General features: G+C 48.2%; 1 protein-coding gene across 4 annotated transcripts in view; it reads right to left on the bottom strand.

Annotated features, from left to right (window-relative positions):
• PEX7 (peroxisomal biogenesis factor 7) overlaps nt 1-25,993 on the bottom strand; it is a 504,207-nt gene that overhangs the window by 415,226 nt on the left and 62,988 nt on the right. The window contains exon 1 of one of the 4 annotated variants that reach the window (XM_073627345.1): nt 6,092-6,371. The exons of 1 other annotated variant lie outside the window; for it this stretch is intronic. In XM_073627345.1, the coding sequence (XP_073483446.1) occupies nt 6,092-6,218 (127 nt within the window). In that variant the 5' untranslated portion in view covers nt 6,219-6,371. Of the gene's footprint in view, nt 1-290; nt 403-6,091; nt 6,372-25,993 lie in introns of those variants that run through there. 2 more of the 4 variants (XM_073627347.1, XM_073627346.1) reach the window with 2 other exon arrangements.

Genomic DNA, 25,993 nt, shown 5'->3' with positions numbered 1-25,993 from the left:
ATAGCCTGCAGCTGGCCCGAGTGGGCGTCTAAGCACCTGTGCTGACACCCCCCCCCCCCACCCCCCTCGAATTTTGAAAAAACAAGCGCTTCCCGCGCTGGCCGACCCTCCGGAAATAATATGGAGGAAGGCTGGGGGAGGGGAAGGCAGGAAAGAGGCCGGTAGTGATAGGGCCTGTGTAATGGCGGCGGCAGTGCTCGAGCGGTGTATAACCGCTTTTCAGACCCCTATAGCCTCCCCCTAGCCTGGGGGGAACATTCCTGCATGAGAGATCCCCCATCCCATCCTACCTGGAGCCGGAGACGCTGTGCAGCGTGAGAACACTGAGCCGATATCAGCATGACAAGGTATGTGCTCTTGGCAGCCCCCGGTGGTCACAATAGGCATAGCATGAATTTACTTTTAAAGGAGAAAACCTACTAGAATTAAAAAATTCTGTGGAATCTCCTCTTACCTTATCCAGCCCCAGGGTTCTGTTATACAGACCCAATCTTCACCTCTCACGGTGGGCTCCGTTTAGAAAACCGTCAGAGACTGGGGCCCCCTACGAATAGGGGGATCCTGCAGTTCTGGACCTGTAAAACACCCGGCTAGAAATTAGGCTAGAAAAACCATTTTCTAATATGCGGGGTCCAGCTCTCTAAAAAGAGAAGGATATGGGATATTCCCCTTGGAGCTCAGCGCAGGACATCTTTACACGTCCATCACCTAAGACACTGGCGTAAAAACTGAAGTATCCCTGCAAGGGGAGGGATTATATAGGGGGTTGAACTTTCTGATGGGTGTGCCAGTGTCCAATCACCAGTGATACCCTATATAACCCATCAGTAATTACTGTGGCTCTGTGTCCCGTGATGTTCGAGAAAGAAATAGTGCCGGTAAAGCGCCTGAAAAATGCCTCCCCTGCTACCCCAATGTGAAAGCCCTAGTGCCTTCAAGCTGGGGCGCTGCGCTGGCAGGACATTAAAAAAAGTCCTGCAAGCAGCATCTTTGGGCGGTGCAGGAGCATTGTATACACTGCTCCAAAACAGCCCCTGCCTATTGAAATGAATGGGCACCACTGCCGAAGCACCTGCAAAGCGCTTCTGCAGCAGCACTACACAGGCGCATTTAACCCTTTCTTTGGCTGCTAGCGGCCGAATAGCGCCGCTAAGACAGCAGTAAAGCGCCGATAAAACTAGCGGCGCTTTACCACTAAGGCTGCCCACGGCTCAGTGTGAAAGGGCTCTTACAGTACATGTTCTAATCTCATTCATTTACTATATCCCAGTATACTTACAAGGCAAGGGACTCATTCAGATGGGCCCCTAGTCAGTGAGAATCTGCAATTCTTGCCAGCACAGAAACTAGCCTCATGCACATGCGACCAGATCTGTACAAGTGCAAATCGGAGGACACTGCCACTGCTGTTGGCATGTAGCCACTTATCTGAGGGGTAACATGCAATTAGGAGCTCTGACTGTCCCTGAATGCAGATAGTTGGCATCCAGAGCCATCATTTCTGGCTGCAGCTAATCATTCCGTTTGTACGCTCCCATAGCACAGAGTGCTGCAGGGGCCAGATTTTTAGACACATTGGAATGCAGCAGACTATTTGCCTATTTAAATGAGGTCTAAAGGCTGGTACACACTGGACAAATATTGGCTGGTTCAACAGAAACCGGCCGACATTCAACCAGTGTGTACAGCAGCCTGTCCGGCTTCTGTCAAACACACATGCTGGAAAACCGGCAGTCAGCGGCTGCGAGCACTGACCAGAGTGTTTTAGCAGGGGGCGGTCCCACTGTCAGAACACAATAGCTTAGAGGGGAGATTGCTGTACTAACATTGCATAGTTAGTACAGTGAGCTCAATTTTTTTTTTTCGTTCAACAAAAAAAAAACCTGCCTGTGTGTACCAGACATAACACTACATTCACGCTAGCCTGCCTGAAATTCATGCTTCCCAAATCAAGTTCTCCTGTGTTTAGATGTACATGCAGCAGTCAGAGTATCTTTTGGCTGCAGTTGCAATTTAAAAAAGGAAAAGGAACAAGCTTTCCATACAGGGATTTCCACATAAAGCCCCTGTTCACACCGGTGCGACTTGTCATGCGATTTGACATTTCCAAATCAAATGAGAAGTCGCAACCCATTGCCGGCAAGGGACCCGTGTCGCTGCGATTAGGAAAAAGGTTCCTTCACTACATTTTACCAATTTCATTGCCACTTGAACCAGGGCTTATGCAGGTGAACTCACCAATCAGGGTTTTGAACTTTATGGTCACTCAAAGGAGAACAGACAAAGCACAGTAATATTCCACACCAAGAATGTGTCACTTCTCAGATAAAATGTGCACATGTAGTGTGTCAACCAAATTTAGGCTGGACTCACACCTATGCAGTTTTAGTGCTTTTTGCAGATTTGCACTACAGTCTATTTAACATGGTTTCCTATGGAACACGTTCTGTAGTGCAAATCTTCAAAATGCAAAAAGCACCAAAAATGCATAGGTGCGAATCCAGCCTAAGGCCCCTTTCACACGATCGGACCGTTCAGGTCCGCCTGTCAGTTTTGACGGCGGACCTGAACGGGCGATCCATGTTAGCCTATGAAGCGTTGGATGTCAGCAGAGACATGTCCGCTGACATCCGACCCCGTCTGATCCGCTAAAAGCAGACGTATGGCCCTACGTCCAGATCCGTCGCTGGTGGATCGGATCGGGTGAGATCTGACGAAAACGGACATGCTGTCCGTTTTTGTCCGATCCCTCCATAGGCGGCAGCGGCGCCTGACAACCCCCTCACCGCTCAGTGAGCAGAGAGGGACCTGTCATCCGCAGGCTCAGCAGAGATCAACGGACTGATCTCCCGCTGAGCCGGCGGACCGAGGCGGGCTCCGTAGAAACGGAGTCCGCCTCGTGTGAAAGGGGGCTTAGGATTAGGAGAATCACCCATGTGACTTTTTTTTTTTTTTTTTTAACGGCTCATGGAACTACAAATGCATTACTATGATTTGAACAATCAAAGCAAGGGTTGTGTGGCATAGAATAACACTGTTATATACAATGGAAGGAATATGATAAAAGCAAAACTCTTTTTCACATTTATGGTTGTGTTAAACCTTTTTATGGCTGAATCAATCTGCTAATTTTTATAAGGCTTTTTTTTAAGGCTGGGTTCACACCTAATAACGATGCGGCTTGCAGCAGGGGCCTGGTGAGCCTTGTTCTCCATTTCGGGGACAAATCAGGGCCAAATTTTTACCTGAATTCGGCACTGAAACGGAGCCAAAAACGCACAGCATTCCTGTGCAAGTCGCAACAGAGATATGTGAACCGGCTCCATAGAGAGCCGGTCACAATCTCCTGTCATGCAAATTGGATGCGGGGAAACCATACAATGTGTGAACCCAGCCTGAAACAGACAGCAAGCCCTTGGCACCCCTCTGAAAATTGATCTGCACTGGAGTTGACTGGCGGCTGGTAGGCAATATATCGTCCCCTCACCACCTGTATTAAAGTAGAAGTAAAGATTAATATAACTGAAGTTTAAAACACTGCCTCCCCCCTCCTCATACACATGCTGACTGTTGTTTGTAAAATAGCTCTGTGTTTCGTTAATATCCTGCAAAGTGGTCATGCAATCTCTAAGCTCCGGCTCCACTGGGGCAGCTGGATCTGATGAGAGGGAGTGCCAAAAACAAGGGGACCGGGGGCAATGGAAGTGGACAGGGGACATTACAGCTTTGAGAATTTAAGGAGAAGTAGGGCCAAAGCTCTTTTCACCCAACTTCCCCTGTGGGAGTGGGACACAGGTGTGCACTTGGTTACTACACTCCTGTGACCCGTATTCTGTTGCCTGATGTCACTCAGCCGGTCCAGACACTGAAGGGATCCCGACTTTAAAGCGGAACCCATCCATAAAACACTTTCATTTACGGCACATGCCGGAAATATAACACTCCCATTGGTTGTGCTCTCAACCAAACTGTCAAACCATCCAATAGCTGGTGTCATAACTGATCACATGTGCAGAATCGTGGCAGTTGTAGATAGAACAGAGGCAAAGATGGCAGCTTCATTGGCTGAAAATGATAGGGCGGGATTACTTACAGTTTAATGTCCGGAACCACCCAGATGCCTAAGCGGCAGCTGGCTTTGCCTCTCAGCATGCGGTTGAGAGCCTAAGCCAGCCTTCTCCCTTCACAACCTGGTGCTCCAGTAAGCACTCGAAGGCCAGAGCAGAGAGCCAGTGACTGTGCAGTCACTATTCTTTGCTCACTGAACACTGACAACTGAGCAACTAGCGGTCTTTGATCGCTCAGTTCTTGGTGTAGAGGCGGCAGGGAACAGATGCTGTATCCACCGGAGTATGTAAGTTACATTTTATTTTTTAAATCCCAAACTTCTCTTTTAAGCAACATTGTTCAGTTTCTCGCTGACACTAAGACTCCTTTTACATTAACACGTCTCCAAAGTCACACAATTTCCCATGCGACCTTGATCTGACTTTACATTCTCTGGACCAAAGTCGCATCAAAAGTCAAACCAAAGTAGTGCAAGAACCTTTTCTGAAGTTGCATTGACTTCTGTAGTGTCAGTAGGAATGGCTCTCATAGAAATACACTGAATGTCACATGTCCTGCAACTTGGGGTCTCACAAGTCGGATCCCAAGTTGTGCAAGTGTGAACGGAGCCTAAGGGGCTGCAGCTTACAAAATCTCGTGACCGCACCAAAGGGAATAAAAGAGGTATTTACATGGAGCAATTTTACAAACAGTATGCAGTATGTGTATGAGGAAGGGGAAAGCAACATTTAAACCTGGTTTATATTAGCCTTTACTTCCACTTTAATACTGAAAGTGAACACTTACACCTGCAGTGAGGGAACAGTAAATATAGATTGAGCCCACCTTCACTTCTTGCTATTTTCTTTATAACCCATATGTGTAGTGGCAAGAGGGTGGGCTTTAATGCCCACATGCTGCACATATACATTTATGGGCTGCAGAGCTTTCAGTGCTGAGAGCATGCTCACTGTTCTCTCCCAGCCCAGTGACTGGGCTGCCAAAGACAGCTCTCAGTCACCACTCTCATTTGATAGCCAGTAGGCCTGGTTCCTAATCATGTGACCACTATAACATCCAATCACAGTGATCACATGCAACCCAGCTGGAAGGGGTTAAACTAGCACAGCAGTGGGACAAAGTTGTACACATGCCGCAAAACCAAAAATTATACCCCGGGCAGTACGCCATTGAACACAACCCATTCAAGCGAATGGGACCGCACTGGATCCATGAGCCAATCACTAGTCCCTCGGTTGTGGCACTGTATTAACATGGAAAAACAACATTCGTCTATCAAAAAAAAACAAAACAGGCATTCAGGAGGCGGAAGATCTCCTCCTGAGAGCCTGCCAGCGGCTCCCATACAGCTCTCTGAAAAGTGACCCACGACAGATCGCTTTTCAGAGACAGCCACAAGTGTGAGAATCTATTCCCACCAGGTGTGGTGGGATCACGTTGGACAGCTATTCCAGCGAAGTCCTACCGCAAGACAAGGTAAAAATGCCTCTTCTCCTATGTGCCTGGTTCACACTGCCGCTTTCAGGTGGGGTGCTTGATAAAGAAAAAAAAACACCCCGCCATACTTTTTTTCAGCGCAGCGTAAGGCAATCTACCACCTTGCGGCCAAAAGCACTTAATGTGTGACATTTCAATAAAGTTTAAAAAAGTGAAAAGTGCAGCATGCCGTGAGCGGTGTATCTGCAGTGCGCACACCAGTGTGAATGGACCCCAACTGGTTGCTGGGTAGTTGCAATGTGGCTCCTATTTACTTGAAAGGCTCTGCAGCCGTACTGCCAGCCAAACGCGACTTTTGCCGTGGCATGGCAACATATGTACAGCCCTGATTGGCTGCTTGCTCTTTAGGTAGCCGGTCAGGTGGCATAAAATCACAAATCAACCACTTTCTGGCTGCTCCTTTGAACCTACACAAGCTATATTCAGAAATCTTCTAGGAAAGAGCTTTACAATCAATGACAGCACGGGCTGAGCCCTAATCACAGGGAAGCCAGCCTGGTGTACAATAGTGATGAGCCTCCTTCACCTGATATGCCATAGTTCTGAGAGGCTGCACAGGCCAGCCGGGATGGGACGTATGGAGAGAACTCCACAGCATAGCCGTGCCTGGCAGGGAGTCTGACAGCTCGGGTCACACCGCCAGCTGATGCCATGACTCGCTGCTCAGCATAGCCACCTGCAGCGTGTCTGTATCGGACCGAACAGCGACTGTCTACATTAGGCGTAATGGGAAATGACGTGCCTGTGTACTATGAACCATAACATACAGCAGAGCTATGCCCGTTTCCTATAAGCGGAAGAGCGAGGCATTATGGGAAAGCGGAGTTTCCACAACAACGCTGACGTTTATCTCACAGCTAACGAAAGGGGTCTGGCTGCAGAGTGGAGCTCCATCGATGACAGGAAACACGTGGCCTCCACTCCACTTTTTTTTTTTTTTTTAATACTGAACTTTATTGTGAATCTCTGCAGCTGGAGCTCCACTACAAGAAGTGGAGGGGACATGATTCCTGTACATGGTTTCTGTGTAGAGTGGAGCTCCAGTGACTGCAGTCTGCGCCATTATGTTGTCACTATTAATTAAGCCTGGGATTTGCAGAAATACAAGATATTTTTGGTAGGTTTTGTACTTTCTGTTAAAGTGCTCTCCTTGTAAAAGCAATTTTTTTTGTTATTTACCAATTTATATTTTTGGTGATGATGGAAGTTCATGTTTATGTTGGAAGAAGAATACAATCCATGTCTCTAAGCACAATCTCGTTGTCCTTCTTTGCCCACCTTCATGCCAATTAACAGGGCCAAGATTGAGACACACATGGATCTCCACGCAAAACATGTTTTACGGTTCAATGGTATGTCGGCATTAAACCTCTATCTTCCTGAAAATCATATATGTTCTGGCGCAAATATTATCCACTTAACGACCGCCCGTACTGAGAACGGGGGGGGGGGGGGGGGCGCTGTAGGCAAAGCACCATTTCCCTCAAGAAGACATCTTGAGGGAAATAGTGCTCCTCAAATTCAGAGGCAAAGGTGTAAAGAGGCAAATCATTGGTCGGGACGCTGTGTACAATCGCAGCAGGAGCTGAGTGGGGATGGGGAACATGTGTGCGCCCTAAACCTGGGAGTAGGCAGCGACGTACCAGCACATTGCTTACAACAACCCCCCCTGTCCTCAGTACAATGCGGCTGGGCGGGCCTTAAGTGGATAATATTTGCACCAGAACATATATGATTTTCAAGAAGATGGAGGTTTAATGCCGACATACCATTGAACCGTAAAACATTTTTTGCGTGGAGATCCATGTGTGTCTCAATCTTGGCCCTGTTGGCATGAAGGTGGGAAACATAAACATTAACTTCCATCATCACCAAAAATATAAATTGGTAAATGTTAAACAATTGCTTTTACAAACAAATCCAGTTTACAAAGTTATCTTATAACCACTTGCCTACAGGGCACCTAACACCCTTCCTGCCCAGGCCATTTTTCAGCGCTGTCGCACTTTGAATGACAAATGCTACACTGTATCTAGATGAAATTTTTATCATTTTCTTCACACAAATAGAGCTTTCTTTTGATGGTATTTAATCACTGCTGGGTTTTTTATTTTTTACTAAAAAAAAAAAAAAAAAAAACAAACAATTTAAAAAAATATGTGTCAGGCTGGCCGGAGGCCAGCCTGTATTTGTGGGAGGAGTCCGAGAGGGCTATTTAAATCTCCTCCTCTGTCTAGGCCAGGTGTCGTCGGCGTTTCTGGGTGGACGCACGTCACTTCCGGCCTCCTTACAGAGCGGCGGTCGGCCGCAGCAATGATGTCGGTTCCTCTCCCGGGCACCACCGCCCACCCGTCCCCCCCTGTCTTACCTGGGTTCCACGAGCATCGTGGGGGCCGCCCCGCCCGTCCTCCCTTTCAGCCCCATGTTCCCTCCAGCATCGTGGGGGGGCCGCCCGCCCGCTTCTCCCGGCGCTCATGCTGGGGGGGAGCAGGGGGCCGTCCATCCATCCTCCACCCAACCTCTTTCTCCATGGCTCCATCTGATCAGGGTGCTGCCCGCCCGCTTCTCCCGGTGCTCATGCAGGGGGGGGGCGTCCATCCATCACCTCCCTGGTACCACGCCGTGCATCATGGAGGGGACGCCCGCACGGCTCCTAGTTCTCATGGTGGGGCGCTCACCCGCCTGATCACCTCCCGGTATTCACGTGGGGCATTATGTGGGGTATCAAGTGTTTATATTGTGGCGTTTCGGCCCCAGGTTTTCTGTCATAGCGTTTCTGTCTAGGTGTTTAGTCTCAGCGGAGTTTTTTCGGTCATAGCGTTTTTCTGTCATAGCGTTCCTGTCATAGCGTTTCTGCATCAGCATTTCTGTAATGGCGTTCAGCCCCATTGTTTCTGTCATGGCGTTTCTGCCCCAGCTTTTCTGTCGTGGCATTTCTGCCCCAGCTTTTCTGTCGTGGCGTTTCTGCCCCAGCATTTCTTTTGTAGCGTTCTGCCCAGCATTTCTGTCATAGCGTTCAGCATTTCTGTCTTAGCGTTCTGCCCAGCATTTCTGTCATAGCATTCCGCATTTCTGTCTTAGCGTTCTGCCCCAGCTTTTCTGTCATGGCGTTCTGCCCCAGCATTTCTGTCTTAGCGTTCTGCCCAGCATTTCTGTCATAGCGTTCAATATTGCCGTCTTAGCGTTCTGCCCTAGCAGTTCTGTCAAAGCGTTCAGCATTTCTGTCTTAGCATTCTGCCCCAGCATTTTCTGTCATAGCGTTCTGCCCCAGCATTTCGGTCGTAGCGTTCTGCCCCAGCATTTCTGTCATAGCATTCAGCATTTCTGTCTTGGCGTTCCGCCCTAGCATTTCTGTCTTAGCATTCTGCCCAAGCATTTCTGTCATAGCATTCAGCATTTGTGTCTTAGCGTTCTGCCCCAGCATTTCTGTCTTAGCGTTCTGCCCCAGCATTTCTGTCATAGCGTTCTGCCCCGGCATTTCTGTCATAGCGTTCTGCCCCGGCATTTCTGTCATAGCGTTCTGCCCCGGCATTTCTGTCATAGCGTTCTGCCCCGGCATTTCTGTCATAGCGTTCTTCCCCGGAATTTCTGTCATAGCGTTCTGCCCCGGCATTTCTGTCTCAGCATACAGTCTCGGCATTTCTGGCATAGCGTTTCTGCCCCAGGTTTCTGTCATAGCGTTTCTGCCCCAGGGTTTCTGTCATAGCGTTTCTGCCCCAGGGTTTCTGTCATAGCGTTTCTGCCCCAGGGTTTCTGTCATAGCGTCTCTGCCCCAGGGTTTCTGTCATAGCGTCTCTGCCCCAGGGTTTCTGTCATAGCGTCTCTGACCCAGGATTTCTGTCATAGCGTCTCTGCCCCAGGATTTCTGTCATAGCGTCTCTGCCCCAGGATTTCTGTCATGGCGTTTTTCTGTCATGGCGTTTTTTTCAATCATTGCGTTTTCTGTCATAGCGTTTCTGTCATAGTGTTCTGCCCCAGCATTTCTGGCTCGGCGTTCAGTCTCAACTTTTCTGTCTCGGCATTCAGTCTCAGCATTTCTGTCATAGCGTTTCTGCCCCAGGATTCTGTCTTTGCATTTCTGCCTCAGCATTTCAGTCTCAGCGTTTCTGTCATTGCGTTTCTGCCCAGGATTTCTGTCATGGCATTTCTGCCTCAGAGTTTCAGCCCCAGGATTTCTATCATCACGTTTCTGCCTCAGCGTTCTGTCATAGCATTCTGCCCCAGGATTTCTGTCATGGCATTTCTGCCTCAGCATTTCTGCCCCAGGATTTCTGTCACTGCATTTCTGCCTTAGCGTTTCAGTCTTAGCGTTTCTGTCATTGTATTTCTGCCCCAGGTTTTCTGTCATTACGTTTCTGCCTCAGCATTCAGTTTCAGAATTTCTGTCATAGCGTTTTCTGTCATAGCGTTGCTGTCCTTGCGTTTCTGCCCCAAGATTTCTGTCATAGCGTTTCTGCCTCAGCGTTCAGCCTCAGCATTTCTGTCATAGCGTTTCAGCCTCAGCGTTTCTCAGAGGAGCATTGTTGTTCAGTCATGGCATATACTCCGGTAGCTGTTTTCATCTTCGTTGTTTGTCATGTCTCATCGTTTCTTTGTTCTTGTTTGTACCTGGGTCAGTTAGCTAGGGCTCACATGTCAGGATCTGCCATGTCTACAGATCCATATGGGCTGAGGTTTCGTTTGTTAATGATTGTTGACCACAATCTTCTCACCCGTATACCATACGTCATACGATGCACATTCATTCACCACACCTGTACGACTACCCACCACGGTCTGTGAGTACACCAGCCCTGAGATTTCAGTTAATTACCTGTCTCTGCACTGCAGGTTACTCGGGCTCACTCACTACTTACACGAGGGGGGGGGGGATTCGTCATCAGGTTCATTTTACGCGCAGTGGTCTTGACAATTCTGCTCATGTTCCCATACTTAGGTAGGCACAGAGGGGCGTTGTTGTTCTCATGTCTGGTTGTCTGTCATTTCTCTAGTTTGTGTTCTCAGGTTGGGCTGTATTGGCATCCATACCATTATCAACCATGCTTGCACTCACTTTCATCAGTCCTTGTTAGGGCTAATTTATTGGTGCAGATGTCATTTTGCCACTGGGCTCACCCTTGGGTCGGAAGCAGTCGTCAATCTTCTTTCAGTTGACGTCCTGTTGCTTAGAGGCCCTGGTTACCCCCAGGGATTCATAGTCTCTCTCAGGATGTGTGCTGAGCCACGTCCCCTTGACGGTCCTCAAGTGGTAGGTTGGGCAAACGTCGTCATGATTCTAGATTCCACTCTCGGCTCTGATCTCTTGTTTAGGATGATGCCTGGAGTACTGTTCAGGGACATCAGTCCAGTCATCTTTTCCGATCCCCAGCCTGTGGAGTCTGGCCCTCCTTCCTCAGTTCAGGATTCAGACTCGGTTGTCAGGTCACAGGCACGACCCGATCGAATCAGGTGGGACCAGTGTTCTGTGTCTGGCATGGTTTCTTCATGTTGACAATGCTTATTGCCATAGTGCATGGGCCTCATCCGCCTACTCCATCACATCCTTCAGGTATTCAGCATTTTGAACTCCTGCCAGTTGTCCTTTTGCACTCACCCTCGCACTTCCCCATACCAAGTATGGGTAGGCCAGGGGTTGGGGGCTTTTCACTGTGCACTTCACTGGTGTCTGTTTGAAGTTTCGGTCTTCTCAGCTATCATTTTGCAGGGGCTCCTCGGGCCAGCCATTGCTTCCCTTCCCCCACGTATCCTCTCATTCACAAGCAGTTCATTCTCATGTCTGGGTTGTCTCAGGCTTCAGGCTCTATCCAATCTTTCACGGGATGTTTAGTTGGGTTCTGGGTAGCTTTGCAGGTTCTATAGGGGGTTCCGTCTCATCACCTAGTCAGGAGTCGGGGGGGGGGGTTTCTCCTGTCATAGCGGATACTTATCGGATATATACTGTTGCCATCCGGGCGCACGCTACTCCACTTGATGGATTGTTACCTTCCCTTCTTCACCTAAATTTGTGTCTTTTTGCAATTGACCATTGCTCCCTCTGGCGGTGCCAGGGTGTACTGCTTCCTAACTGCTAATTGCGCGGCCATGCAAAGCTGTACCCAAACTAAATTTGCGTCCTTTTTTCCCCACACATATAGCTTTCTTATGATGGTATTTGATCAGTATTTGAAAAGACAGAAATTTTTTTTTAAAAATGATATTTTCTACTTTTTGTTATTAAAAAAATCCAATAAACTCAATTTTAGTCATACATTTAGGCCAAAATATATTCAGCCACATGTCTTTGGTAAAAAAAAAGTCAATAAGCGTATATTTATTGGTTTGTGCAAAAGTTATAGCGTCTACAAACTAAGGTACATTTTCTGGAATGTACACAGCCCTTAGGTCTGGTATGGATTTTAAAGGGAACCCCTACGCCGAAAAAACGGCGTGGGGGTCCCCCCAAAATCCATACCAGACCCCTATCCAAGCACGCATCCCAGCTGGTCAGGAAAGGGTGTGGGGACGAGCGAGTGCCCCACCCCTGAGCCATACCAGGCCGCATGCCCTCAACATGGGGGGTGGGTGCTTTGGGGGAGGGGGGCGCCCTGTGGCCCCCCCACCCCAAAGCACCTTGTCCCCATGTTGATGAGGACAAGGGCCTCTTCCCGACAACCCTGGCCGTTGGTTGTCGGGGACTGCGGGCGGGGGCTTATCGGAATCCGGGAGCCCCCTTTAATAAGGGGCCCCCAGATCCAGGCCCCCCACCCTATGTGAATGAGTATGGGGTACATGGTACCCCTACCCATTCACCTAGGGAAAAAAGTGTCAATAAAAAAACACACTACACAGGTTTTTAAAGCAATTTATTAGGCAGCTCCAGGGGTCTACTTCCGACTCCGGGGGTCTTCTTCCGACTTCGGGGGTCTCTCCGGCGTCTTCTCCCGGTGTCCGGTTCTTCTGCCGGCTCCTCCGCTATCTTCTGCTGCTCTTTTGCTAGGGGTGGCCCGGACTTCTGCGTCGTCTTCTTTCCTCTTCTCTTCTTCCAATGTTGACACAACGCTCTCTCACGATGTAATGCTGTGCAAGCGCTCCGTAATGACTTATATAGGCATGGGACGGGGTCACCAGGTGATGTCATCTGATGACCACGCCCCCTTATGGCGTCACAGTCCCAGCATGCCCTGGGACTGTGAAGTCATAAGGGGGCGGGGTCACCGCCTATATAAGTCATTGCGGAGCGCTCACACACCATTCCAGCGGGAGAGAGCGTCGTGTCAACATTGGAAGAAAAGAAGAGGGAAGAAGACGACCCAAAAGTTCGAGCCACCGCTAGTAAAAGAGCGGTAGAAGATAGCGGAGGAGCCGGCAGAAGAACCGGACACCGGGAGAAGACGCTGGAGAGACCCCCAAAGTGGGAAGAAGACCCCCTAAGTCGGAAGAAGACCCCCGGAGCTGCCTAATAAATTGCTTTAAAAACCCGTGTAGTGTGTTTTTTTTATTGACACTTTTTCCCTAGGTGAATGGGTAAGGGTACCATGTACCTCATACTCATTCACATAGGGTGGGGGGCTGGGATCTGGGGGCCCCCTTATTAAAGGGGCTCCTGGATTTCGATAAGCCCCCGCCCGCAGACCCCGACAACCAATGGCCAGGATTGTCGGGAAGAGACCCTTGTCCTCATCAACATGGGGACAAGGTGCTTTGGGGTGGGGGGGCCGCAGGGCGTCCGCCTCCCCCAAAGCACCCACCCCCCCATGTTGAGGGCATGCGGCCTGGTATGGCTCGGGGGGGGGCGCTCGCTCGTCCCCACCCCCTTTCCTGACCGGCCGAGCTGCGTGCTCGGATAAGGGTCTGATATGGATTTTGGGGGGACTCCCACGCCGTTTTTTTGGCATAGGGGGTTCCCCTTAAAGCGGGATTCCGGCCAGCTAAAATTTTTTTTTAAAGTCAGCAGCTACAAACACTGTAGCTGCTGACTTTAAATAAGTAGACTTACCTGTCCTGGGTGCCCGTGATGTCGGCCGCCCGAGGCCGACCTGTCACTCGGCTCTCAGGTCCCGGCACCGCCATCCTAGGTAAGGGAAACAGGCAGTGGAGCCTTGCGGCTTCACTGCCAGTTTCCTACTGTGCACGCGCGAGCGGCGCAGCGATCTGTGAATGGCCCTGTGGTTTTCTGGGAACACACACAGTTCCCAGAAGGCAACGGGGCCGCTCAGTTAGGAGCAGAACATGCCACGGAATAGGAACAGGTAGATTAGGAAGACTGCCTAGCAAAAAGGGTTCAGGTAAGTTTAAAAAATTTTTTTTTTTTCAAATGTTTTTTTTTTTTATTTTTTTAGGATTTTTGGTGCAATTTTTTTTTTTTTCAGAGTGGCCCTCCACTTTAAAATCCATACCAGACCTAAGGGCCTGGTATGCTCCCAGAGGGGAATTCCCTCTCGCGCTCGCCGCAATAGGAAAATGTGTTTTTCCTATTGCAGCCAGCGCGAGATGTACAGTCCCCTTTCGCCGAGAACCATTCTCGCAGCTGCGTACTGTAGTTTGTACAAAAGTCTGACGGCTTTGTGTACACACGATCGGACTTTGCTCCATCGGACTTTTGTTGCTGGAAAGTTTGTCCGTTCGCACAGCCAACAAAAGTCCGATGGAAACTGAAAAAGTTTGTCCAATGGAGCGTACACATGGTCGGATGTTGCTCCAAAACAGCTAATTTGCATGTTTGTTGTTAAAAAGTCTGATCGTGTGTACGGGCCTTTAGACATACCATACCTGCAAAGCAAATACAAAAAAAACATAGTAAAAAATAAAACATTTTTTAACGCAACCTGTGCCTAAAATATATATATGTCAAAGCATGGGGGCATCCACCCGCAAAAGGTAGGAGCAAATCGCTCCTCTGCTCCTGCTGCCCCCATGCTTCGGCATATATGCTCTTTTTTTTAACTGTGGTGGTGAAATTACCTCCGACAGCGCTGGAGTCACGGCTTTATGTATCGTGGGAGCAAACGCTGTTGCTGTCAAGATAAATAAATCCGCGCTGCAGTTGAATGGCGTACCTGAAAACAAAATATAAAAATAGAGAATAGAGAGAGAGAACAATAAAACAACTATTTTTGTTTTTTTTATTTTATATATTTTTTTGTGTATTTTTTACTTTTTTTTTACACTTTTATTTGTAACTGTAACGGTTCGGTTTCAGGTTCGGTACGATCAAAATGCGTTGGCATCTTGGGAGACTCTGTGAAAGTGTGTCCTAGTCTGTGCAACGCTGTACCCTATGCTAAAACTTAACTAGTGTATGGTAGCGCTCAAAACATTCACCAATGCAAAGACCAGGATTGTCAGGACAGGAGGGACAAAAATAGCGGGTGTCACGCCTATATCCGCGCTTTCTACAGACACAACATTTTCTTTGGGGGCCTCGTTGGGTAGGGGTACTTGGGAGGACATAAGGAAAATGCTTCTCATGCAGCCGGCTTACTGCATTTGGATTGGGAAGATGAGGTGGAGCACCGTCTGGAAACAGAAGGGCTCTGACGATCTCTTCCTGGAATTTAAGGAAGGATCCAGTCCGTCCTGAAGCTCTGTATAGCACATGAGCGTTCAGCAAAGCCAATTGAAATAAGTATACAGACACTTTTTTATACCAACGTCTGGCCTTACGGGCAATTAGGTACGGCGCCAACAACTGGTCGTTGAGGTCCACCCCTCCCATATTTTGGTTATATATTCGTAGACACAGAGGAGTTTCTCCACAACACCAGTCGCCGTAGTAATTTGGACAGTCTTGTCTGCATGAAGGGAGGTAAGAATGAAAACATTCTTATTATCCCTCCACTTCATAGCAAGCAAGTTATTACACTTCAAGCAGGCTCTCTCCCCCAGCCTAAGATGGGAATCAACAAGCTTCTGGGGTAAGCCCCGGCGATTAGATCGCATGGTGCAACATGCTCCAATCTGATGATCAAACAAGTGACTAAAAAGTGTCACGCTCGTGTAATAATTGTCCACGTACAAGTGGTACCCCTTTGCGAATAAGCCATAAAACTACATGTATAGCCTGTGGCCCTGTCACAGAGCTTATACATCTTGACCCCGTATCTGGCACGCTTGCTGGAAAGATACTGTTTGAATGACAAGCGGCCAGAAAACTTAATCAGGAACTCATCAACACAGACAACTTGATGGGGAGTAAACAAGTCTGCAAAACGTTGATTGAAGTGGTTTACGAGGGGCCGAATTTTGTAGAGCCGATCATATCCAGGGTCTCCACGAGGACGACAGAGTTCATTGTTGTTGAAATGCATGAACCGCAAAATCTGCTAGTATCGTACCCTGGCACGGGTCAGTGGACCAATATGACTGCAACTCACTCTTTTTGGTTATGCCCATGAGGAGGGATAGGCCCAGAAAGATCTTAAATTCGGAAACCGTAATTGGTTTCCAATCTCTGTCAAGGGAGGACTGGGGAATAGTGGCGATGTGTTGACCAGTGTACAAATTGCTTTGGTCCACAATAGATCTATAGAGATCTTCGGTGAATAAAAATCAAGTGAGGTAAAATCAACTGTTTCCACCTGAATGCCAGGTTGGCCAGTGAATGGGGGAATTACGGGTGCTGCAGAAGTGGTGGGTTCCCAATTAGGATTGGCGAATGCAGCAGGAAGGGCATTATGGGCACGACGGGCCTGTGTTTGTCTTCTTCTTGGTGGCAGCGGGACACTACTTGTGCTTGCCACCTCGCCAGCTTGAACTGCACTTATGGGACTCGCCATGTCACCAAGTGTTACTGTAGTGCTGGATGTACGACCAGGGTGTACTAGGCCGCTGGTGCTTGCCAGTTCACCAGAAGGAATAGCAGCGCTAGTACTTCTCTGCTTCATACGAGAGCCCTGCGGTTCTTGCACCTCAACAGCAGAAGAAGATTGGGGTCTGGTACGCCTGACCTTGGCAGGGACCACAACTCCGTCGTCAGAGCTATCTGTCATGGAGCCGCTGCTGTCTACAGGTTCGTATTCTAAACCTGAATCTGACAGATGAGTGACTTCCTCTTCACTATCTGTCATGCTCAGAAACGTGCAGGCCTCTTCACTACTGTACCTTCGATTTGCCATTTTGGGCTCTAAATTTAGTGGTACAGTATTGAGACTCACAGGTAAAAAAGCTCCTGTCAGCGACTGTTTTAAAACACTACCAAAAAAACTGTTAGCGATTGCAGGGATCAGGCCTGACTCTGCGAACGCTGCAGTTATGTGTTTAGTGTTTTGTAAGTGACAGTGATCGATCAATACTGCACTTGGGTGGGCTGGGCTGGGCTGGGCTGGGCGGAGGGGCAAAACGCAGGTGCTAGCAGGTATCTGGGCTGATCCCGCTAACACTGCGTTTTTGGTAACCCTAAACTGCTGGGGACGCTAGTATAGATCTGATCGGATCAGATATTGATCCATTCAGATACTATACCACTAAGGGAGGTGTATGCTGCTTGCGTGGGTGTTAGCGGTACTAGCACTAACCTGACGCTGCCTGGGGTGACGCAGACCCTATCTGACCCTAAAACCTAACTTATATCACCCGCCGGGCGATCAGGGGGTTAAACCTTTATTAGGTAAACTGCGGGTGCCCTGACACTATAAAAAACTAACTAACCAGCGTCACCAGTAACAGTTATACGGTGATCACTGGTGAAAGGCTTAACTAGGGGGCAATCAGGGGGTTAAAACCTTTACTAGGTAGTATATGGGGGTCCCTGACGCTATAAAAAGCTGACGGCGAACCTAAATACTTACCTGCCTAACTAGCGTCACCTGTGACACTAATACAGCGATCAGAAAAATGAACGCTTAGTGACACTGGCGACGGGGGGTGATCAAGGGGTTAAACCTTTATTGGGGGGGTTAGGGGGTACCCTAAACCTAAAGGGGCCTACCACTAAATGCCCTACCACTTATGACAGTCACAAATGACACCAATGCAGTAATCAGTAAAAAAAAAAATTGCTATTGGTGTCACTGTGACAGGGGGTGCAGGGGGGGTGATTGGGGGGTGAAAAGTGTGCCTGCGTGTTCTACTGTAATGTGTAGTGTTGGTGCACTTACTAGATGTCTTCTATCCTCGGAAGCCAGAAAGAAAAGGCTTCACCGAGGAGCGATGATATCACTTCCTCCGCTTCTGTTTACAGTTCAGAAGCAGAGGAAGCTCCTCATTTGCCAAGAGCGATCGTGAGGGGGTGGCCATGAATCAGTGGCCTCCCCCTCAGCACGGATCGCTCCTGGAGCTAATCTGACCGGCGAAGGCACCGGGGGATACATCGGCGTGTGGCGGTCGGCAACTGGTTAACAAGTGCGGTACTGTACCCAAACAAAATTGACGTCCTTTTTTTCCCCGCAAATACAGCTTTCTTTTGGAGGTATTTAATCACCTCTGCGTTTTCTTTTTTTTGCGCTATAAACAAAAGAATACCGACAATTTTGACTTTAACATTTTTTTACTTTCTACTATAATATATAGCCAATAAAAAAATTGAAAAGAAATCTAATTTCTTCATAAATTTAGGCCAACATGTATTCTGTTACATATTTTTGGTAAAAAAAAATCCCAATAAGAGTATATTGATTGGTTTGCGCATAATTTATAGCGTCTACAAACTATGGTATGTTTTTATGTATTTAAAGTTAAATTTTTATTTTTTTTTACTAGTAATGGTGGCAAACAGCGACCATCACCTTGGTCCAAATTATTCTCAGTCCAATGCTGTATCTGCATAATGCCCTACTGTCTCTGATTTGGAACATTGTCCCTCTGCCCCTCTTTCCTCCTCATTTGTCCCTCATTTTGGTCTGGTCTATATAAAATTGTATATAAAATGCACTATTTATCTTTCAAAAAGTGTTTCCCAGTGCTAAACCTTTCATCCAAATTCTAAATTACTGCATTTGTAAATTTCAAAAGCCAGTATAAAGGAATAGTAATAGTTAAAAAAAAGCACTCCAATGAGTGCCAAGCTGTGTAGAGGGCAGGAGGAGCTTGCTCACCGCTCGTTCACACCACAAAAAGTCCTCCAGATCCATTCCGGATGCGTTTGTTAACACATTTTTTTATGCGTTCCAATGTGTTTATGATTTGTTTCTGGATGCATTCCACGTGGGGGGTTGTAGTGTGTTTTTTGATGCATTTTTAATGCTTTTTCCGCATTCCAGTTCAGCCTTGTGCAGGAAAAATGCAGCATGTTGTACTTTTTTTTTCTGGAACTGAAACGCACTGGATAGCACTGCACCGATGTGAACTATGCCATTGGAACCCATATAACTTACTTTCCATGCGTTTTTTACAGTCAGGATTTTTCCAGAGAGATGAAAATGGGTCGCAGGAGTGCAGAACGAAGTGCACTCCTGTGCTCCATTGGAGACGTAAAGCCAAAAAAAGTTGGTCACGTACACAAACCCCATTTTCTTAAAGGGTAACTCTTAAAGGGGAAAAAGTAGCAAATAAAAAAAATATATATAGCGAATACAATTGTTACACAAGTCATATTGTAATTAAATGTTAATATTAATTACCTTTCCTTTTCAATCTGCAGCGCTGTAATTTTCTGTAAAATGCAATCCAATATGGCAACATGGAGGTGTTCTGCGTAGAGAATGTGTGCAGAACACCCCCCAAAAACATAATTTTCTGCTTGTGTGATTGGCTCACTGATTTTCCCAGAAGTCTACACTAAAGCCTCATGAACATGATCAGATTTTCGTCCGGGAATTGTGTGATGACAGACTGTTGGCCTAAAATCCAATCCAAAATAGTACACTCCATCAGACAATTGTTGGCCAACTTTCCGCCAACAAATGTTGGATGGCAGGCTAGTAAATTTTCCTCAGACAACGGTCTGTTGTCAGATTTTCGTATTGTGTGTACACAAGTCTGTCACACAAAAGTCCAAAGTACAAACACGCATGCTCGGAATCAATGCTCACCAAACACGACATTAGCAGAAGATGCCCAAATGGTGGTGCTCAAGAGCTGAAATTCTTTGTAGTCTGTCACTACGTTCGTCGTGTCTGTTGGCCCACAATTGTGTACCGTTTGCATGCAAGACAAGTTCAGGGCACACGCCCTTCGGACAAAAGTCTGATGCTTTGTCTGCGGAAAATCCGATCGTGTGTACGAGGCTTAAGATACAGATTGTTAGCATCCCCTGCAAGAAAAATGTAATTTTTGGTGAGATACTTCCAAAGGGATATAACGTCTACAAGGATGCAGACCCTGCCTTTCCTCATTAGAACCCTGCAAATGCAGCAAATAGCTTGTTCTTAAGAATAGCAAAAGGTAGGAATCTGTAACAAATTTGTTGAAATCCCTGCAATGTACATTGATCACCCAGAGGGGAATGTTTTTTTCTCCACAAAAGTGCAGTTACTCTCTAAAGCACATTTTTCCTCAGTGCTGCTGATCTCCTAGCCTCTTTGTAGCAATTGTCGCGGTGGCGGCTGGTGTTTTTTGTTTGGGGGGGGCGGCAAACAACCGAACCCCCCCGCGGCAACTCAAATCCCCCCCGCTGTCTGCTGGTCGATCCTCCGGCACTTACCCCATCTAGGCGGTGGGCATCCGAGGAGCAGTGGCGGGGGTCGGGCATCCAGGCATCGGCAGGGCCCGGGCATCCAGGCATTGACCAGCAGCTTTTCTCCTCCTCGCTTCCGCCGTGCGTCTCCTCCCCTCCTCCTAGGCGTCCAATAGGTTCGCCTGTCCTTTCATCCAATGGGGTGATTGGTATCAGACCCACTTCCCGTTTGGCAGAGAGGAGGATCAGTGTTGCAATGTTCATTCGCTGGTGCAACACACCTGGGTGGGCTCCAATCGCACTCTCTGCATCCCGAGCCCACCTTATTTTGAAGCCTATAAGACCCCTTTCACACTGGGGCGGGAGGTGCGTCACTGGTAAAGCGTCGCTATTTTTAGCGGCGCTTTACTGTCGTTTTAGCGGCGGTATTCGGTCGCTAGCGGGGTGGTTTTACCCCCCGCTAGCAGCCGAGAAAGGATTAAAAACCACCGCAAAGCGTCACTGCAGAAGCTCTTTGCCGGCGGTATAGCCGCGCTGCCCCATTGATTTCAATAGGCAGGAGCGGTGAAGGAGCGGTATACACACCGCTCCTTCACCGAGCCAAAGATGCTGCTAGCAGGACTTTTTTTCCCTCCTGCCAGCGCACCACTCCAGTGTAAAAGCCCTCGGGGCTTTCACATTGGAGACAAAGCAGCGGCACTTTCAGGGCGCTTTGCAGGCGCTATTTTTAGCGCTGTAGCGCCTGCAAAGCATGCCAGTGTGAAAGGGGTCTTAGAGTCTCTGGCTCTAATCAGGTGCTTAAAAGAAAAACCCTGGCTGCTGTAATTAATGCGCCCAGTGCCCTGAAAGGGGCCGGACTCATGAATAGGGGGTGGCCCTGGCGGCTATGGATAGATTCATGCTATGCATGAATCTATTCATTGCATATAGGGGTGGCCTGGAGAGAGGGGGCGGCGCCCCTAATGCATAACTCCCAACTGTCCCTGATTTGGAGCAATGTCTCTCTGTCCCTCATTCCTCCTCATTTGTCCCTCATTTTGGTCTGATCTATATAGATGTATATAAAATGCACTTTTTTTCTTTCAAAATGTTTTCCAGCGCTAAACCTTTCATCTGATTTCTAAATTGCTGCATTTGTACATTCCAAAAGCCAATATAAAGGAATAGTAGTGGTAAAAAAATCACTTGTGGGTTTAACCAATCTTGTTTTTTTGTACAATTCTCCTTTAAGGGGGCGTGGCAAAGGGTGTGTCCTATGCCTGCATACTTTTGCTGATAGGTGTCCCTCATTCCCATCTCAAAAAGTTGGGAGGTATGCCTAATGGACGGGCCGCCCCTGACGGATGGCTACATAGCATTTCTCAGGGGGAAGGCTTCCTAAAGGTGGCAACCATGCACCATGCCTGCATATTGAAATGAACACTTGTAGTCTCCACCAGAAGCCTGTATGACATGGTGACAATGCAGGAGCACAACTGGGAACAAGGACAGAGTTGTCACCTTTTAAACTTTTTTACATCAGCACACACCTCTGCATGCTGGTATGAAACCGCCTAACATTTTTTTCCTTTCGCTTTACTTTACTTTTATCTTTGCCCACTTACTGGTTTCCATAAGGCAATGGAGACGTAGCCCTGGCCATGCAGGAGCCCCTTGGGAAGGCAACATCATCATTGTCTTCAGGCAAATCTACCTAAACTGTGAAGAATGGGGTCCACCTGGTCTCAGCCATACGGACCACAAGTACCCCAGTCCCCATGAGGAGTCTTGCGCCCTGGGGCTCAGGGTTCTTTCTCTTCGGTGGAGGACCATGTGTATACTGTTTTTGCGTTCTTCACTCTTTTGCAACAGTTGCATGAAGCGTCATACAGAGCATGCACGAGGTGACGCGCATGACTTCATACACTTGATCTTGTGAATGTGCAATATTAAGCCCCCCGTTCACATTGGAGGGACTTGTCATGCGTTTTGACAGGTTAAAACGCATGACAAATCGCACCCTATTGCCAGGAATCGCACTGTTCAATTTGGTGCAAACGCCGACTTTGCGGTGCCACATCGATTTGAAAAAGTATTTCCTGCACTTCTTTTTTTTTTTTTTTTTTAAATTCCTTTATTTTCACACTGAGTAGGTACAACCAGTTACATATTCATTTATACAACAGTGTTAGAATCAAGCAAATGGAATACAGAAGAAGTTTATAACCCGAGATATCAAAAACAGCAAGGTCAGAATATCTGATTACTTAAATTAGCACCATATTCACAGTTTGTGGGGATTATACCCCCACATAACACTACTGCCCAAAAATAGGACCTTGAGAGTGCTCCGGGGTCTTAGTGGCTTGGTTCGGTACTGATTCCCTGAGGTGGTAGATTGCATCACTCAGTGATAGATGAAGTTTTTTTTTTTTCCGGTAAAGATAGTAAAGGTGGGGATCTAAAAAGCTATGAAACCCAGACATGGGACCAAATGAGAAGGTAGTTGATTTTAAGATTTGCTTTGTATCTGGCCGTAGGGAGACCCATGCATGAGAATGCGTTAGACAGAGACCAATATCCCCGGGGATAGGTAAGGGATATGTCAGGATAAGGGGGGGAGGGAGGGTGAGGAAAGGAAGGGGAACAGAGAGGGGAGTAGAAGATGGGGGGTTAAGATATAAGAGAGCAAGAGTACAGAAAATATGAGAATACGAAATATAAGGAGGATTGACCTCCGCCTGAAGTGTGGAGCATGTTCATTCAGTTAGCTTGGTTGCTGGATTGCTCCATTTCCTGAAGATATGCTTCCGTGTATATAAAGTGCTGCCAGGGTCTCCAGGTTTCCCGAAAGGCCTCCTCCCTATTGTGTAGGGTAGCCGTGAGATCCTCCATATCCCTTAGTTCATTGACTTTGGTGAACCACAAGGATTTCGCCGGTGGTCTCTCCAATTTCCAACACAGGGGAATGCATGCCTTTGCGGCATTCAAAAGTTGAATGGTGAGAGAGGTCTTGTATTTTTTAATGGGTCGATCTGACAGATGGAGCAGACAGGCTGCAGGGTTCCCCTCCAGGGAAACACCCGTGAGGTGACCGATTGTGCGGGCCACCCCTAGCCAGAAAGGGGCAAGTTTGGGGCATGACCAGAAAATGTGTAACATCGTCCCCTCCTCAGTACCACAACGCCAACAGAGGCTGGGCAGTTGAGGGAAGAAACGATGAAGGATGGCAGGGACCCTGTACCAGCGTGTCATGATTTTGTAACCAGTTTCTTGAACCCTGGTCGCAATTGAGGATTTCTGGGCAAAGTAAAGAATTTTTTGTCTCTGTACATCAGTGAATTGGATTCCAAGTTCCCCCTCCCATTTAGTGAGAAACGAGGGTACGTATCCCTCCTCTGGTTGGGTTAGGGATGAGTATATCAGTGACAGGCAGTGTCGTATCGGCTCCCCCCGGTGGCAGATGAGCTCCAATTCAGTTAGTTTGCGGGTAACCCCTGGTTTCCGTAGATAGCTGCGTAGAAAATTCCGCAGCTGCAAGCTGCTCCAGAAATCTAGGGGAGGGTCTGTCGTCACCGTCCCGACGTTTAGGGAAAGTTGGCCATTGGGCTCTATGAAGTCGTGTAAATACAACCTGTTGTCTATTGCGAGTCGCTTAAATTGTGGGCTCTGCAATCCAGGTGGGAACTCCGGATTACCCAGAATCGGGACCATGGGGGACGGCTGCGGGGACACAGATGAGTGCCGAAAAGCATCTCTGACCACCGTTAAGGTGCTGCCCAGAGTAGGGTGTTCTGTGATTCCCTTGGGCAATGGTGTTGTGATCCAGGGCCAACTCTTGGCCGAACCCCCGGAGTCTTCCTCCTCCATTGCAACCCAATGTTTCGCCTCAGCATGACAATGCCAGTCCACCAACCTAGTTAGGTGGACCGCTCTGTAGTAAGCCTTAATATCCGGCAAGCCCACCCCCCCCTACTTTTCGCCAGATGGAGAAGTTGCAGTCGGACTCGCGGTTTGCGGTGGGACCAGACAAATGCCCGGAACATGGAGTCAATACGTTTGAAAAACGCTGGAGGCAGTCGGATGGGGAGAGCCTGAAGCAGGTATAACACTCTTGGCAGCAGAGTCATCTTAAGGGCACTACATCTGCCGAACCACGTCAGCGTCAGGGAGTGCCAGTGTAGGAGGTCAGTTTTAAGGCGTAGAAGTAGTGGGTAAAAATTGGCCGAGTACAATTCCGCTGGATCTGATGTGATGTCTACTCCTAAGTATCGTATAAGCTTGGTTGCCCATTTCAGTGGAAAGGACGAACGTAAACGTTGGACAACTCCTGTTTCTGCCGTTATGTTAAGGATGGAGGATTTGGTTAAATTAATCTGAAACGAGGAGAGAGTACCGTATTCTTGGAGGGATTGTAACAGATTGGGTAGAGAAGCAAGTGGTTCCGTCAAAAAGAAGATGAGGTCATCCGCAAAGGCGGCTACCTTATGGGATCCTGAGGGTTTCGGGTAGCCTACAATGTCGGAGTTTGCCCTAATTGTGCACAACAGGGGTTCCAGGGACAGGATAAAGATCAGAGGGGAAAGGGGGCATCCCTGTCGTGTACCATTTCGGATATCAAAGAAGTCCGATCTCGTCTCGTTCACCCTTACCGACGCAGTAGGGCGAGTGTACAAGGAAAGTATCCACTGCAACATGGATGAGCGAAGACCTATGTGTTCTAAAGTTGCCCTGATAAAGGACCATTTGACGCGATCAAAGGCCTTCTCCGCGTCGGTAGACAGCAGGAGAAGAGCCTTTTTAGTGGTCTTTGCCGCATGAATCAGATTGATAACTCGGATAGTGTTGTCTCTTGGTTCACGTAGCGGTACAAAGCCTGCCTGGTCTCTGTGTATCAGACTCGGTATGTGGGGGAGCAGCCTGTTGGCTAAGATCTTGGCAAAAAGTTTAAGATCTGAATTCAGGAGTGCAATAGGACGATAGCTCCCACAAAGTGACGGGAGATATAAGCCCTTAGTGTGTCTATTGGGAAGGCATTCCCCTCCGTGAGGGTGTTAAGGGCAGAAACCAAAGGTTTTGACAGTGTGTCAAAAAAGGTTTTGTAGTACACTGGGGTTAACCCGTCTGGGCCAGGAGCCTTTTTCGGTTTCGAGGAGGCCAGTGCCACCCCCAGTTCTTCTACCGTCAGGGGTTCCTCCAGCTCCTCCCTCACATCCTCTGGTAATGATGGCATGCCTGAGGCAGCTACATATGTTTGGGGGGAATGCCTGCCCTCTAGAGGGGGGTCCATAGGTTGCGTTCTTTCCAAATTATAGAGGCCTGTGTAGAATGAGCGGAACTCCTCCGCTATGTCTGAAGATGTATTTAGCTTCCGTCCTAAGGATGACTGTATGTGAGGGATATATGTTTTCGTGCGAGGGCCCTGCAGGGCTCTGGCCAGGAGTGACCCGGGTTTGTTTGAAAACTCGAACATGGTACGGTGTGCCCACGCTAGTTTCTGTTTGGTCTTATGGAATAACAGTGTACATAGTTCCTCACGGGCCTTCTGTAGGTCTCGGAAGGTTGCGCGGGCAAGACTAGCTTTATGTATTCTCTCTAGTTTACGAATTGATGCAAGGAGTTCCTCAGTACGTTTCAGTCTATCTCGCTTGAGGCGGGTTCCTATTTTGATCAGTGCCCCTCTCACAACCGTCTTGTGGGCTTCCCAGACCACAAGGGGGTTGGGAACTGACCCCTCATTGACAGCGAAGTACTCCCGTAATGCGTTCAGTATCTCCGAACGGGTTTCCTCTGATTGAAGCAGTGCTTCATTTAGTCGCCAAGATGGGGGGGACCTATTCATCGACCCCAATTGAAGAGTCAGGTGGACCGGTGCATGATCAGAGAAGGATATGACATCTATGGACGTTGATACCACTT

Source organism: Aquarana catesbeiana, linkage group LG04, assembly GCF_042186555.1.
Source record: "Aquarana catesbeiana isolate 2022-GZ linkage group LG04, ASM4218655v1, whole genome shotgun sequence".
NCBI classification, from domain to species: domain Eukaryota; kingdom Metazoa; phylum Chordata; class Amphibia; order Anura; family Ranidae; genus Aquarana; species Aquarana catesbeiana.
This window is presented reverse-complemented; position numbering and strand designations above follow the sequence as displayed.